This window comes from Amaranthus tricolor, chromosome 15 (genome assembly GCF_026212465.1).
Source record: "Amaranthus tricolor cultivar Red isolate AtriRed21 chromosome 15, ASM2621246v1, whole genome shotgun sequence".
Taxonomy (NCBI): Eukaryota; Viridiplantae; Streptophyta; class Magnoliopsida; order Caryophyllales; family Amaranthaceae; genus Amaranthus; species Amaranthus tricolor.
In genome coordinates, this window is record NC_080061.1 from 8,690,680 (window position 1) to 8,705,231 (window position 14,552).

At 35.8% G+C, this 14,552-nt stretch overlaps 1 protein-coding gene across 4 annotated transcripts; it reads left to right on the plus strand.

The window, feature by feature from the left end:
• Window positions 1-328: 328 nt before the first annotated feature.
• On the plus strand, window positions 329-12,097 carry LOC130801878 (polypyrimidine tract-binding protein homolog 1). 4 transcript variants are annotated; one of them, XM_057665815.1, is made up of 10 exons: window positions 329-683; window positions 1,087-1,296; window positions 3,093-3,155; window positions 3,235-3,308; window positions 3,471-3,566; window positions 9,881-9,938; window positions 10,006-10,110; window positions 10,188-10,269; window positions 11,308-11,373; window positions 11,567-11,709. In XM_057665815.1, exons 1-10 carry the CDS (start codon window positions 501-503, stop codon window positions 11,575-11,577), a joined length of 948 nt encoding a protein of 315 aa, XP_057521798.1. In that variant the 5' UTR covers window positions 329-500; the 3' UTR covers window positions 11,578-11,709. The 4 variants fall into 4 exon arrangements, 3 of the variants coding, with proteins under 3 accessions (XP_057521798.1, XP_057521796.1, XP_057521797.1); XR_009039675.1 differs by having other exon boundaries at window positions 330-683; window positions 11,308-11,481; window positions 11,567-11,706; XM_057665813.1 differs by having other exon boundaries at window positions 330-683; window positions 11,308-11,420; window positions 11,567-12,097.
• The last annotated feature ends 2,455 nt before the right edge of the window (window positions 12,098-14,552 follow it).

Below are 14,552 nucleotides of genomic sequence, written 5' to 3' on the forward strand. Positions count from 1 at the left end.
TATACTCCTTCCTATTCGCTTTACTTGTTCTATTTGGTTTTCAACACTATTCATCAATCACTTTTATTATGTAATTTGTTCTTAATCTATAAGTTACAACATAGTCACGTCGGATCTTGTTTAATTCGTCTTATTGTAAATTTTATTAATATTAACTTTTTATAATCTTTACTCAAATAAAATTAGAAATATTTATGATTAAAAACTACATTGATAAATTTATTAAAACTAAATAAGACAAGTAAAGAGAATAGAAAAGATATCTAAATTTACACACTTAGACAGTTGCACAGAGGAAAAGGGATAAGAATTGGTTTAGTTTTTGGAAATCAAAATTGAATAGTTGATCTTGCATTAATCACTAATCAGTAATCACAAATTCACCATCTCATTCACCATAAAACCCTCTTCGTCTCAAGCTCCAACAAAACAAAATCGCTAATTCCATCTCTTTACTATTATCTTTATCTCTTTTTCATCAATTAAAATCCACTTCTACCATGTCAACTTCTGGGCAACAACAATTTAGGTATACCCAAACACCATCAAAGGTCCTTCACTTGCGCAATCTTCCATGGGAATGTTCCGAAGAGGAGCTTATTGAGCTCTGCAAACCCTTTGGTAAGATCGTTAATACCAAATGCAATGTCGGCGCCAATCATAATCAAGCCTTCGTCGAATATGTATGACTCTCTATTACTTTTTTTTTTCTTCAATTGTAACTTGTTTTTGATTTAGTTTTGACTAATTGTGGATTTGTGGTTTAAGGTAGTTCAATATGATATTAAAAGTGGTATTTTAATGAATTTAATTGTTAATTTCTAAGAAATTTGCGCATAATACTAATTGAGTATACGATTATGGTATTAAATTTGATTGAAAGACAATTCTAGGATCAAATTTAATTGATTTTTTCTTTATGTTTCTGAAAATACAATCAAATTTTGGTTTGTTTGGTTTTTAGGGTATTTGGAAATACAATTCTGAACTGACTAGGGTATTTGAGAATACAATTATGGAATTAAGTTTGATTGATTTTTGGTTTGCTTGTTTGAGCGTGAAAATTTTGATTATGTAAAATTGCAGGCAGACCTAAATCAAGCTATTTCAATGGTTTCTTATTATGCTTCTTCTTCGGAACCAGCGCAAGTTCGTGGTAAAACAGTCTACATTCAGTATTCGAATAGACATGAAATCGTGAATAATAAAAGCCCCGGTGATACTCCCGGGAATGTCTTGCTAGTTACTATGGAAGGAGTTCAACCCGGTGATATCACCATTGAAGTTATTCATTTGGTAAGTAAATTTCAAAATTTTTTATTTTTTATTTTGGCTTAATGGAAGGAATTCTGATGTTTTGAAGGCTATCTTTATCGATTTTTCATTTATTTACCTTTATAGCCGATGACAATTACTTAGAACTGACCAATTGGTGTGTTTTTTTTTTTTGATTTTAATGTTTGAATTCACTATGACGGGCAAATTGTTTAGAATTGCAATGGCATATTATTATTGATGGAAAACATTCAAAACTGTTGGAATTTCAAACTCATTATTTTATAGTTAAGCCAAAAATTTATAGTTCTTTGATTTTAGATAACAATGGACAATTTTTTTTGATGAAGTACCAAGGGCAATATCAAAATAGCTTACTAAATTATGTGTTCTTTCTAACTATGTGAAGTTTTCACACGATGCTTTCTACCGAAGGTTAATCCAAAACATCATCCTCTTTATAATTACTAACAAAGGTAAGTTCGTGTGTACATTTGGCCCTTTCCAAGCCCAGAGAAGGCCGAAGCAACTAATTACATTAAGCTGTGGTCTTAAAAACGTGTTTGCTGTTTAAAGGAAAAAATGCTCAATTGTATGTCCTGAAATTGAACCCTTTATTACTTTTTTGTTTTGTGGTTGGTGAAATTCCTTATCAATGAAATTGATATAAACAAGGAAAAATGTCTCTCTTCCCACCTCTTTAAGACATATTAAGTCTACGGAAGTTCCTTCTGCTGAGCCTGCATTTAATGAATATCCTTCATCTGCCTTAAGTTCTCCCTTCCCCCTCTGCCATAAGATAAAAAAAATCAAATTGCTTTGTTAGTACCCTTTGGTCTAGTTATTGTCTCTTAGAAGATGCATGGGTCACTGACTTTTTTTTTTTTTTTTTTTTTTTTTTTTTTTCCCGCTCATAGAAGCTTACTTGTCATGTTACTTTTAAGCTATAATATTTTAGTTGTTTATTAGTCAATTTTGTGACATCTGACTCAGATATTCATTGTCTCTAACATTCCCTCCTTTCGAATTTTGTTGTTTCAAAGTGACAGTGTACTATTACTGTCTGCTTTTGATGCATTGTTCCACTAGATGTCATCTTTTGGCAAAAGTGCAAATTTTCATTTCCAAATGAAATATTTGATGTATTAATGTCAAATTTTCCACTAAAAACTATTAAGAGAAAATAAAATTATTTGCATAGTTACATGATTGAATTTAGTTTGCAGCATCCAATGTGTTTTTAGCTAAGCTGGTAGCTAGAGGGTGAATTCTTTTAAAAGACACTTCAAATTATTTTCATATATTAATTCTCTCAATATAAGTGTTTGTTAAAACCCTCCCTTGTCCTGCTTTTACATCTCTTGTACGTATCGGTATTTTTCGTAATCTATCAGTTTCTCTCCTTTTCTTCTCTTTCAGCCTCCTTTTGTTTGGTGTTAGTTTTGACTTTACTGGTCAAAATTTATGCAGCATAGGTTTTTATTCTCTAGTAAATGAAGTATTCTTTTCTTTACATTTATTTACAGTATCTTCAACGCCATCTTGAATTTTTCTTGACATCATTGAATCACAGATGGTGATGGTTCTTATTTAAATTCTTTTGTTGGAGAGAATGTGGAAATATAAACATGTTCGTCATACTGCTTTCTATGGTCTATCGTCACGCTTAAATATACAGGTCTTATTCTGCACTTGTTTCTAGTCAATTGCTAATTTCATAGTTGTTAATTGGCGTTGAGATGGGCGACAATGTGTTTCTGTTCTGTTTTTTCTATTTTTACTTTATTGTAATTGTTAAGTTTCTCTTTGTTTGAAAGGTTTTTTCTGCCTTTGGGTTTGTCCACAAAATTGCCACTTTTGAAAAGGCTGCTGGATTTCAGGTATATAGTTTGGATCTTATACAATCTGGAGTACTCCTCTCTTTTGTCATTGTCTTAGTTTGATGATGTGAAATGGCAGGCTTTAATTCAATTCAGTGATATTGAGACAGCAAGTGCAGCAAAGGAAGCATTGGATGGGAGAAGCATACCTAAGTATGATCTTACTAATGCTTTTTAATTTTCTGAGAACAGTATTTAGTTTATGGGGAGCAGAAATTAGATGTTTCTAGTTACTATCCAATTATGTGCATGTCAAATAGCTCTATGAGTATTATTTGAAGAATTAAAGTACACTGATTAAAATGCTTGATGTAGGTATTTGCTTCCTGAGCATGTGAGTTCATGTCCTCTGAAAATCTCATATTCTGCACACACGGATCTGAGTATTAAGTTTCAATCTCATAGGAGCAGGTATGTTTACTGGGCACATTGTGATGACTGTTGTCCAGCAATTTACGTTGCTGAAGTTTTTATAAATTTTCCTTTCTATTTTGGTTATCAATATTTTAGGGTAACAGTAAAGTATGGAAAATAGTTTAAATTTGGTCATCCTTAGTGTGAAAAAATCGTTTTGTTATTACAAGGGTAAGGTTCCGTACATACTTTACAACCCTTTAAGCCTTCCTAGGTAGGAGCCACTTAGCCTTGGAGAAATGTAATGTTGTGAGCAGGAAAAGAAGTTAGAAAGGCTAATGAAAGTCCACTTGTTAAGTTACTTATATGTTTTTAGTTTTTGGGTACTGCCATCCAGCCTTAGATTGTTGCCTAGGACAGCATTTATAACATGGATGTGCTCATGTGTGAGGATAGGCTGTTTTAGTCCTTTTATTTTCTCCTGTGATCTTTTGTTGTGCTTTGTGAAACAAATATAAACCATGTGTATCTTTCTTGTGGAAGTTTTACTGTTGATGAGTTTAACTGTTTCAAATTATTATTGAGATTCGGTATCCTGTTTGTTTGGTTAAGTCATTGTTTCCTTTTGCAACCTGGCATATTCTTCAAGTTTTCATAATATGAAAGAAGTTGTCTTATTCTTATCAACATCTCGATCCCGATGTCAAGTGTATGTGTGATACACCCAGGTATGCTTATTTTCTAATAGAATCAATGTAATCAAGAAAGAATGAGAGATACAAAATTAGAGAGTAAGAGAGAGAATTTTTATGAAATATAAGGGGTAAGTTTCGAGTACTGCCAGCTCCAGTTTATTCCAAATACTTCATAATGTCTTTCAATTACCAAATAATCTTTATTTATACATTGAGCAACTTACTAAAACCGGCTACTGCCTAAGCCAGTCACCAAGACTTAAACTACTCAATTATATTTCTTTACATGTGTCATTTACTGTTGCTTTCCTTCTCTTCCTATAATATGTCTTAAGCACTGTCTCCTTATCTCCTCCATCCCCTCCCCTTACTATAGGAGTTATGACAATACCCCCTCCAAATTATGCACCTTGTCTTTTAGGTGAGCAAAAGGAAAGGCTATAAAAAATTTCTCCTTATCTTCCCATGTAGCCTCGGTAATATCCAAGCCTTCCCATAAGACCAAGACTTCCTTAGGACAAGACTGCAGTTGACGAACTTGTAATATATCAGCTGGTTGTATCACAATTTCCAAATCAGTAGTAAGCAGTGGAGCTACGGCTGCTGCCCGGTCAGTACCTATTGCCTTCTTAAGCTGCGATACATGGAAAAAGGGATGTATGTGACAGTCATTCGGAAGATTCAACTTGTAAGCGATTTTCCCTATTCGTTGTACAAGCTCATAGGGACCGAAGTAACATAAACCCAACTTCTCATTGACTCGTCTAGCAAGATTTTTCTGTCTATAAGGGTGAATTTTCAAAAACACCAAGTCGTCTTCCTTATATTCCACTTCCCTTCGCTTCTTATTAGCATACTGGCACATCCTATGCTGTTCTTTTAGAAGATTAAATTGTAGCTCTTCTAAGATAGCATCTCGTTCCTGTAGCAATTGATCTAGAGAATCCACCGGAGTTTGTCGATGTCCCATTCTCACTATATGTGGAGGAACACGCCCATACAAAGCTTGAAAGGGTGACATCTTCGTAGACACATGTGGTGAAGTATTGTAACTAAATTCATCCCAATGAAGCCACTTTGCCCACCTTCTCGGTTGCTCATTTGCAAAACATCGTAAATACGTCTCAACCATGTTATTGACAATCTCAGATTGTCATCTGTTTGAGAATGAAAAGCGGTGCTTCGTAACAATTGAGTGTGTTGTAAACGGAACAACTCCCGCCAAAAAGAACTCATAAAAATCTTGTCCCTGTCAGAAACAATAGAAGTAGGAAACCCATGTAATCTTACTATTTCAGTGATAAACTTGGTAGCCACTGTTACTGCAGTAAATGGATGCTTGACAGCGATGAAATGGCCAAACTTTGTTAAACGGTCGACAACCACCAATATAGTATCCACCCCTTCCGATTTCGGTAGACCTTCGATGAAGTCCATGGTGATATGTTCCCAAACATTAGAAGGAATGGGCAGATTTTGAAGTAACCCCACTGGTCTTTGGTAACTTGCTTTAGCTTGTTGACAAACCTTGCATTCACAGACATATTGCAGCACCCGCCTTCTCATGCCCTCCCAAAACCACTCCGTTGCCAACATTGGATATGTTTAAGCTCCCCGGCATGACCTCCCATTGGAGAATCGTGGTATTCCCTCAACAAAACAGCAATGAAGGGTGACGCCTTGGACAACACATATCTTCCCTTGTAATATAAAATGTCTTCTACCAACGTATACCTCGACGGTACTTGCTCCTCCTTGAGAACCGCTTCTCTAATTCGCATAAGTGTAGGCTGTAGCATCCCGATTTAACCTTCTTTTGCAACTGGTCCCACTCTATTCCACAAGTACTTTAAAGTGATCCACATTCAGTAGTTGCCTTGGGTAATCTGAAAAGTGCATCTGAAACTAAATTACATTTTCTTGGATTATATTCAATGACAAAGTCAAAACCCATTAGCTTGATTACCCACTTTTGATAGTCTCCATCGATTTCCCGCTGTTCAAATAAATGTTTCAAGCTCTTTTGGTCTGTGCGCACCGTGAATCTTCTTCCAAGCAAATAGTGTTTCCACTTCAAAATAGCGAACACTATAGCCATCAACTCTTTCTCATAAATAGATTTACTACTAGTACGCAGCGCAAGTGCCTTACTAAAAAATGCTAGAGGATGCCTTTCCTGCATCAACACGGCTCCTATTCCACAATTAGATGCATCCGTCTCTACGACAAAAGGTTTCTTGAAATCAGGTAAGGCTAAGACCAGCACTGTGATCATGACAGCTTTCAAGGATTGGAATGCCAATTTTGCCTCACTATTCCAAGCAAATGCATCCTTTTTTGATTGATTTGTAAGCGGCTGAGCCATGTGAGCATACCTTTCACAAATCGTCGGTAGTATCCCGTAAGGCCCAAGAATCCTCGTAGTTCTTTAAGAGTTCTTGGAGGTTGCCACGAAGTCATGGCTGCTATCTTCTCATAATCAACCGAAACCTCTTTGGCCGATACTACATGTCCCAAATAAGAAACTTGAGCTACCCTAAAATCGCATTTCCCTTCATTCACTATGAGTTCATTCTCCTGGAGACATTGAAGAACCCGTGCTACATGCTCTACATGTTCTTGCTCCCCCTTGCTATATATTAAAATGTCATCAAAAACACTAACACAAACTTTCTCAAGAAGGGCCGAAAGATATCATTCACCAAGGATTGAAATGTCGAGGGAGCATTAGTTAACCCAAAGGGCATAACTAAAAACTCATAATGCCCCTTGTGGGTACGAAAAGCGGTCTTGTGAACATCCTCTTTCTTCATACGGATTTGGTGATATCCGGATTTAAGATCAAGCTTAGTGAAAATTGTAGCACCATGAAGCTCATCAAGTAGCTTGTCTATCATAGGAATTTGTCGGGCACCGTAGCCTTATTCAAGGCTGTATAGTCAACACAAAATCGCCAAGACCCGTCTTTCTTCTTCACCAAGATAACCGGACTAGAGAATGGGCTAATAGAGGGTTTTATAATTCCTGCCTTCATCATATATTGCACCAATCTTTCTATCTCGTTCTTTTGGTTATGGGGGTATCGGTAGGGTCTGATATTGATTGGGTTAGTTTCGGCTTTGAGGTTTATAGCATGATCATGGATTCTTTGTGGGGGTAAGGCAAGGTGGGGTTGAAAATTTATGCATATTTTTCTAATATTGGCTCCAGGAAGCTTGGTCTGTGTTGTTTTTTGGAGGTTTCTTACATACCCTTATACTCGACTAAAATCCCTCCTTTTTTTAATGTTTTTATCATGGCTTTCAATGAAATCTTAGCTCTTTGTAAAGCTGGATTTCCCACTAATTGCACCTTCTTGTCTTGCCAATGAAATTCGTCACCAGTGTTTTCCAATTTATCATCACGGAACCCAAGGTTTCAAGTCACTGTACTCCCAAAATCAAATCCGTGTTTCCCAATTCTAAAGAAAGGAAATCTTGAATTACCTCAACCCTTGCATTTGTAGACAAACCTATTGACATATGCCTTGTCCACGAATCTCCGTTCCATTTCCTATAATTACGCCACATTTTTCACATTTCTCACATGGAATCTTTAGCCGCTGCACCACTAGATTCGATATGAAATTATTCGTTGCACTAGAATCTATCATCACCACCAATTCTTCATCCCCAATTTTCCCCATGAGCTTCAGAATTTTCGGATTGTTGATCCCCACCACGGAATTCAAGGATATGTCAACAGTCTCCATTTCTTCATCCTCCTCTATTTCCTCCACAGTAACGTTTGTCTTCTTCCTTCTCGTCTCCGTCCGCTCCGATCAACACTATCATCTCTTTTCTACTACAAACGTGATTAGTCAACCATTTTCCATCACATTGGAAACATAATCCCTTTGCCCTCTTTTCTCTGAGTTTCTTTTCCGACAATCTTCTGATTTGTTCGCCGCGGTAATTCAATTCATATCTGACTTCATCCTTCAATCCCCTCAAGAATGTCCCCAGCATAACCAGCTCATCCACCCTTCCCAAATGCTTTAACTTAGAAACAAACTTCTTACGGTATTCCGCCACTGATCTCCTTTGTTCGACGGCCATCCACTGCTCAAATAAGTCTCCGTCTTCACCCGGCCGGAAATACTTCAAGATCATGGACTTGATCTCTTGCCAATCGGCTAGTGGTGATCTATCATCCTCAAATTGATACCACATAAAAGCTTCTTCCTCAAGACTCCACCGCCGCCTCGATCTTTTCTTCTTCCGTCATTCAGTAAAAAGAAAAATATTTCTCCGCCTTTTGTATCCATTCATCTGGGTCAGACCCATTGAAGATTGGTAATTCCAATCTTGGATATCGCCAGTTCGCTCCTCCACCATGAAGATTGTCGTCATTCGGATTTTGATAACGTTCATTAATGATTAATTTTTATCTCAGAGATCCTTATGATGCTTACCCTCATGTGTTATATCTGGCATCCAATGTTTTGGGCTTTTTAAAGGTTGGTGGAGGGGACACAACCTTTTATATGTTATTTTATGTTTTGTTAAAACTTTGTGAATTAGTTGGACTCTAGCTGTAACTTTTTAGCATGAGTCAGTCTTTGGAGAATGCATTTGTTAGTTTAGGTGATCATGTACTCAAGTTGCTGCAGAACATCCTTTTGGAACTGCACAAGTAGCTATATCACACCGCATTGTGTAAGGCTATTGCTTAGAGTAGCAAAGGAGAATATGCACCCTGACAATTACAAACAGCATGCTGTATTGTGTTTCTTGTGTGAATATATCATATATTTTGTTTTAAGCTTGTCTAGGAATTTCTGTATGCTTTTTTCTTGCTGCAATAATGTACCTCTGTTGAATTGTGTGATTTTACTAAGAAATAAAGGCGGAAAATTGATGTCATCAAGAGTTATGATGTCCGGATGCATGACAATGGCAATACGTGCTAGATAAAAGACATGCCATCTAACCTCTTGATCATCATAGCATGATTCTCTTAAGAAGTGTCATGATGTCAACATCTGGTTGTCTTTTAATTATCTATTTCTCAAATGAATTTTTTAATTTGAATTTTCATTCACCTTTCCGAGAATATGCTCAAACTTTTTGTTTGGCACAACTGTTTTGAAGATGTGTGTTGTTTCTTCAAATATTGTGTGGAAAAGTAAATAAGATTGGAGCTAGGCTTGTTATTTCGTGTAAAGAGAGAGTAGGTGTGATGCGACCATTTTCTTAGAAGAAAAAAGGTACTCGTAGATTTGATTGGAGATGGTAGCTTATGGCTTGATTATCATAAAAGCAAAAATTACATGCAGGTTTAAATGTTCAAGTATGGAGGTTGTTGGAGCTCTTATCAACTCATAGGTGCATATTTCTCTAGCAGCGATAATAATAAGATAAACAGCAGATTTATGCTTCTGTCCATCTCCACAAATAGGATTACTGTAAACGGTGTTCTGTATTTGCTTTTGGTAGATGATTCACCATATGAAAGTAGGGTTCTTTATTTTCTTTTTACAACTATCTTGTTCCAGCTTTGTCAGGTTATTGTTTACTAATTTGAGTTGGTTTTCAACATATTCTTCTTGCACTGTTGTCCTTGAGCAGCTATATATCTGAACCTCTGTTTTAATATTTTTGATTTTGCAAGTCATATGAATATCATTTGTTGCAGGGACTATACAAATCCATATCTTCCCGTGAATGCTACTGCATTTGAAGGTCTTGTTCAGGTGTGTTTCAAGACTCAATTGACCTGACACTCAGTTTTTAGTATCCTGACAAAGTATATATGTTTAGCCTAGTGTAGGTGCTGATGGAGTTAAAAGGGACCAAGAAAGTAATGTGCTTCTTGCAGCGATTGAGAATATGCAATATGCTGTTACTGTTGATGTTCTTCATACGGTAAGTAAATGCCTTTTTCATGTCTTGTTTTGCTAATTAGCAGCGAATCTTGTTCATTGAGGACATATTCTTTTCAGGTGTTTTCTGCATTTGGCACAGTTCAAAAAATAGCTATGTTTGAGAAGAATGGCCAAACACAGGCTCTGATTCAATATCCTGGTGAGAGATCGCCAATGCCCCCTCTCTTTCTCTTCCATATTAGTATATCTGGAAGTGTCAAGTTCTTTGGTGATTTGTAAACTATCTGGCAGTTGTGCAATTTTTATTTTTAATTTTGTTTTGGAAAGTTGTGCAATTGACACATCATGAATACTTAAGAGTATACTCTTCGTGAAAAAACAAGGTTGCGTCGTATCTTTGAGTTTTAAATGTTCTCAATTTTACCAATTTGATACCGCACGAGTCATAAAAGTGTAAAAAAAAATGCGTTTTAGGCCTTTCTAATATCTCATATTTCATGGTTTCGGCGAATATTTTGATGTACGACAATCACATCACCCCTTACCATAATTACGGATGAAACGGTATTCTTGCCCTATCCAATTTCTCGGTTTGGAAATAGTAGATGGAATCAATTGAGAAAAGTAAAGGTGACATTAAATCTACTAGTTCTCATTATAAACAAGTAACAACACTTGCGGAAACTAAGTTCATAAATGAAAAACAGTAATTGGTTATAATTTTTAATTTGTATACTAACAAGTTTGCTTCTTAAGAAAACCAATCAGACGGTCCCAAACTGATAATCTTGAGGATACTAACATGTTCATTTGTGAAAGACCTTTCACTTTTTTAATCTATTAGATCTTGGATCAAGGATTTTTAGTAAATGAAAAATGATGAATGAGTAATGACAGCTTGGTATCCAAAAACAGAGAATATAATAAAATTTCTTGGGTTTAATCAATTTTTGAGATAGTGATTGATCATGATGCAAAAATGCGGTAATGGTTGTGATCGCTGTAACTACACGTGATGCAATTCGAGAGATGTTGTCAGCCGAAAGCTTGAGATACTCATTGTAACGGCCAAAACACTTTTTTTTACACCTTGTTTTTCCATTACGTGATTGACCATTGCAGTGTGGGAAGGACTGAGCCTCTTGACCATTAGTATCATCTTTTATCTTCTATTATTTTGAGTTATGGTTGAACATTAGGTTTATAGGTACTTACGCTGTGAATTTTTTGCTTTTAGATGTCAATACAGCTTCCATCGCTAAAGAATCCCTGGAAGGACATTGCATTTATGATGGTGGCTATTGTAAGCTTCATCTAACATACTCTCGCCATACTGATCTCAGTGTTAAGGTATAATATGTCAGTGTCAAAAGAATGATATCCAATGGTTGGAAAATAGATGTGTCTGCATGTATGCCTCTTGAACTATGTCAAATTACTATTCTTAGTTTGATGCATATAATATGTGTGGTGATACTTCTGTCCCCATCCTACAGGCTTATTGTGATAAAAGTAGAGATTACACAATCCCGAGCCCCCCCAGTGTGCTAGCTGTCCAACAGACTTCTGGTTATCCTAGTGTTCCTGCAGCACCATGGATGAATCCTCAAGCGGCTGCAGGTTATCCTCCAAATGGCTTCAGATCTGAAGCTACTATGGCACCTCAGGCTCACGCACCATCATGGAACCCATCTATGCAGCAACATGGCCGACAAACTTTTGTTTCGGTGCCTAGCACCTTTCCTGGCCAAACATTCACATCACCTCCCGTTCCTGCTTATGCATCAGCTCCAATTTCATCTGTCCCAGGGACTTCTATGCCATTTGCTTCCCCTGCTGCTTCAAGAGCTAACCAGGCTCTTTATCACCCATAAACGCGTATGTTTTTCATAATTATTAGAGAACTGCTTCTCATATCATTGTATGAAATTTTTTGGTGTGAAGTTGACATTTATTTTTTTCGACCAGATGTCACTTATAAGAAAGCGAACTATTGTTCTGTTCATAGGTTTCCTTGAAAAGTTAGATGTCCTTAAAGACTTTGTGACTTTTGAATCGCGGAAGACTTCGATGTAGGAAATAAGATATATTGGTCGTTTCGATGTAGGAAATAAGATATATTGGTCGTTTATGGAGCTTGGGTGGACTTGGTTATGGGAATTTTCGTTTGTAGGTAACATGGTGGAACAATAGAAATTATAAGTGGGATAGCTTGTGGACTGGACTAAAATGGGGATAGATGGATAGTTTAGATCTTTAGGGTTGATTGATACTAAAACCCTTCACTATGGACAACTTTACAAGGCTCACTGGTCACTAGTAAGGACGAATTGATTCACTCTTATAAGAGATTCAAACATAAATTGTCAAATGAGAAGGTTTTATGGTGAGATTATTTTTATTAGGTTGATTTAATAAATTTACTGTTTTAAAGTGATTATTTGTAATTTTAAATTGATTAATTAAAAAAATGAACTAATTATATGAATTTAGATAAGACATGTTATTATAATAAATGCAAATACAAGTCTTTTCTGGAAAATTAAAAGTTGTTTATTGATGCTCAAACTAGACTTATAGAAAATATCTTAAATATATAAATTTTAAATTTTAAATTTAAATTTACTTTCGGTCTAATTTATTGTTGATACTAGCTAGTATGTGGTGATGAGAAGTATTTGAAATATTCATGAAATGATATTTTCATGGTAATGAAATTTTGGTAATAAATTTTTTAGTTCACGAATTTCATTAACACCCAATATTACATTTTCAAATAGTAACGTATTGAAATGAGTTTTGTGAAGAAAATGAGATGATTAAAGGAGAACAAGCATAATCATTAAAATTGTTATATATTTTCCCGTCGAAATTAAACATACTTTTTATTATCATTATCGCTATTTAATACCGATTATCAAATGAACCTTTAGAGTTGTAAACTAAAAATTCAAACTAGAGCACAAAATCAAATCTTTAAGTTGGTCCCTAAGTGCATTGGACGAAATTGTTTGAATGTTAAACTTAAAAGCTTGTATGCAACGGCTGTATGAGTGTAACCACTAATATATAGGCTAAATAGTCTGTGATCTATTATTTAAGACTTAAAAGATAAAATTCAAGACTTATACGACCAATTTTAAAACTTGAAAGACTAATTTTAAGACTTAAAAGATAAAATTTAAGACTTATACGCCTAATTTTAAAACTTAAAAGACTAATTTTAAGACTTAAGTCAATATGATTTTAATTATTTTATTTGGCATGAAATTTGTAATTTCAATACTTAAAAAATCAAAGTAAAGGCTTAAAGCCCAATTCTAATGTTATCTTAGATCTAACCGTTTAAATCTAAAATTTAGATTGAAAAAATATTGTATATTAAAAAAATTAATAGTTGGGCTTTCCGTTAAGGTTATTGATTGGAATTAGGCATGGCCACGGTCCGGGTTGGTCCGGTTCCGTTCCGGTTCCATCCGGTTCCGGTTCCACCCGGTTCCGGTTCCATTTGGAACCTGTCGCGAACGGTTCCGGTTCCGGTTCCGGTTCCGGGCGGTTCCAAACGGTTCATTGGCGGTTCATGAGGCGGTTCCGGCGGTTCCAACTCACGGGACGGGCGGGTCGGACCATCGGTTCCATTTTAATTTTTTTCTTTAAATTTTTGTATAATAAAAAAATACTATAATATCGCGGACGTACCTTTGATGATTACTTGATTATTAGCGAAATTCATTGCATGTCAAGTTGTCATCGTTATTGAAATATTTACTAAAAAGAATGGAAAAAAATAAATTAATAAGAAACGAATCAATGATAATGTCGATAAAGATGATTAATAAAAAAAGAGGGAGAAAATGGACTTGAACCTAGTACCCAAATGAATACTAAGCTGCCTACGTATCCCGAAGGAATCAAAGCTCACGTAGTTCTTTGTCATACCTTTTATTTATAGTTGTTGAGTGTTGATTCATCGTTGTCGCTTGTCGGATTGATCCTATTCGTCTTCGTCATCATCATGTGGTTGATTAGATGCTTCCGCTGACTCTCCTCCTGACGATGATGAAGTTGTATCCATCATCATCCATGGATCATCATCGTCGTCTTGATCATCATCGTTCCTTAGTCCTTGTGTTCGAATCTCAGCTTGATCCCAATCTTTCTTGCAAACACATATTTGAATACTATGTGGAGCAAGACGAGATCGCTTTTCATCCAAAACTCTTCTACCTGCACTAAAAGCAGACTCCGACGCAATAGTTGACGCGGGAATTGCAAGGACATCCTTTGCAATTCTCGATAAAATGGGAAATTTAACAGATTTTTCTTTCCACCACTCCAAAATATTATAGACACTTGGGTCTATTTCAAAGTGGTGTTTAAGATAACTATCTAGTTCTAAATATGTGGTCGAGGAAGAAGAAGATCCTACAAAACTATCATCTTGAGTCATTATGTTAGCTATTACTGAATTATAGAAAGTGG

Excerpts from the sequence above, each read along its gene's own strand:
- LOC130801878 (XM_057665813.1), top strand. The coding sequence starts at position 501 with ATGTCAACTTCTGGGCAACAACAATTTAGGTATACCCAAACACCATCA. Across the intron at positions 684-1,086 it reads ATCAAGCCTTCGTCGAATAT|GCAGACCTAAATCAAGCTAT; the intron begins GTATGACTCTCT and ends GTAAAATTGCAG. Across the intron at positions 10,270-11,307 it reads GGCTCTGATTCAATATCCTG|ATGTCAATACAGCTTCCATC; the intron begins GTGAGAGATCGC and ends TTTTGCTTTTAG.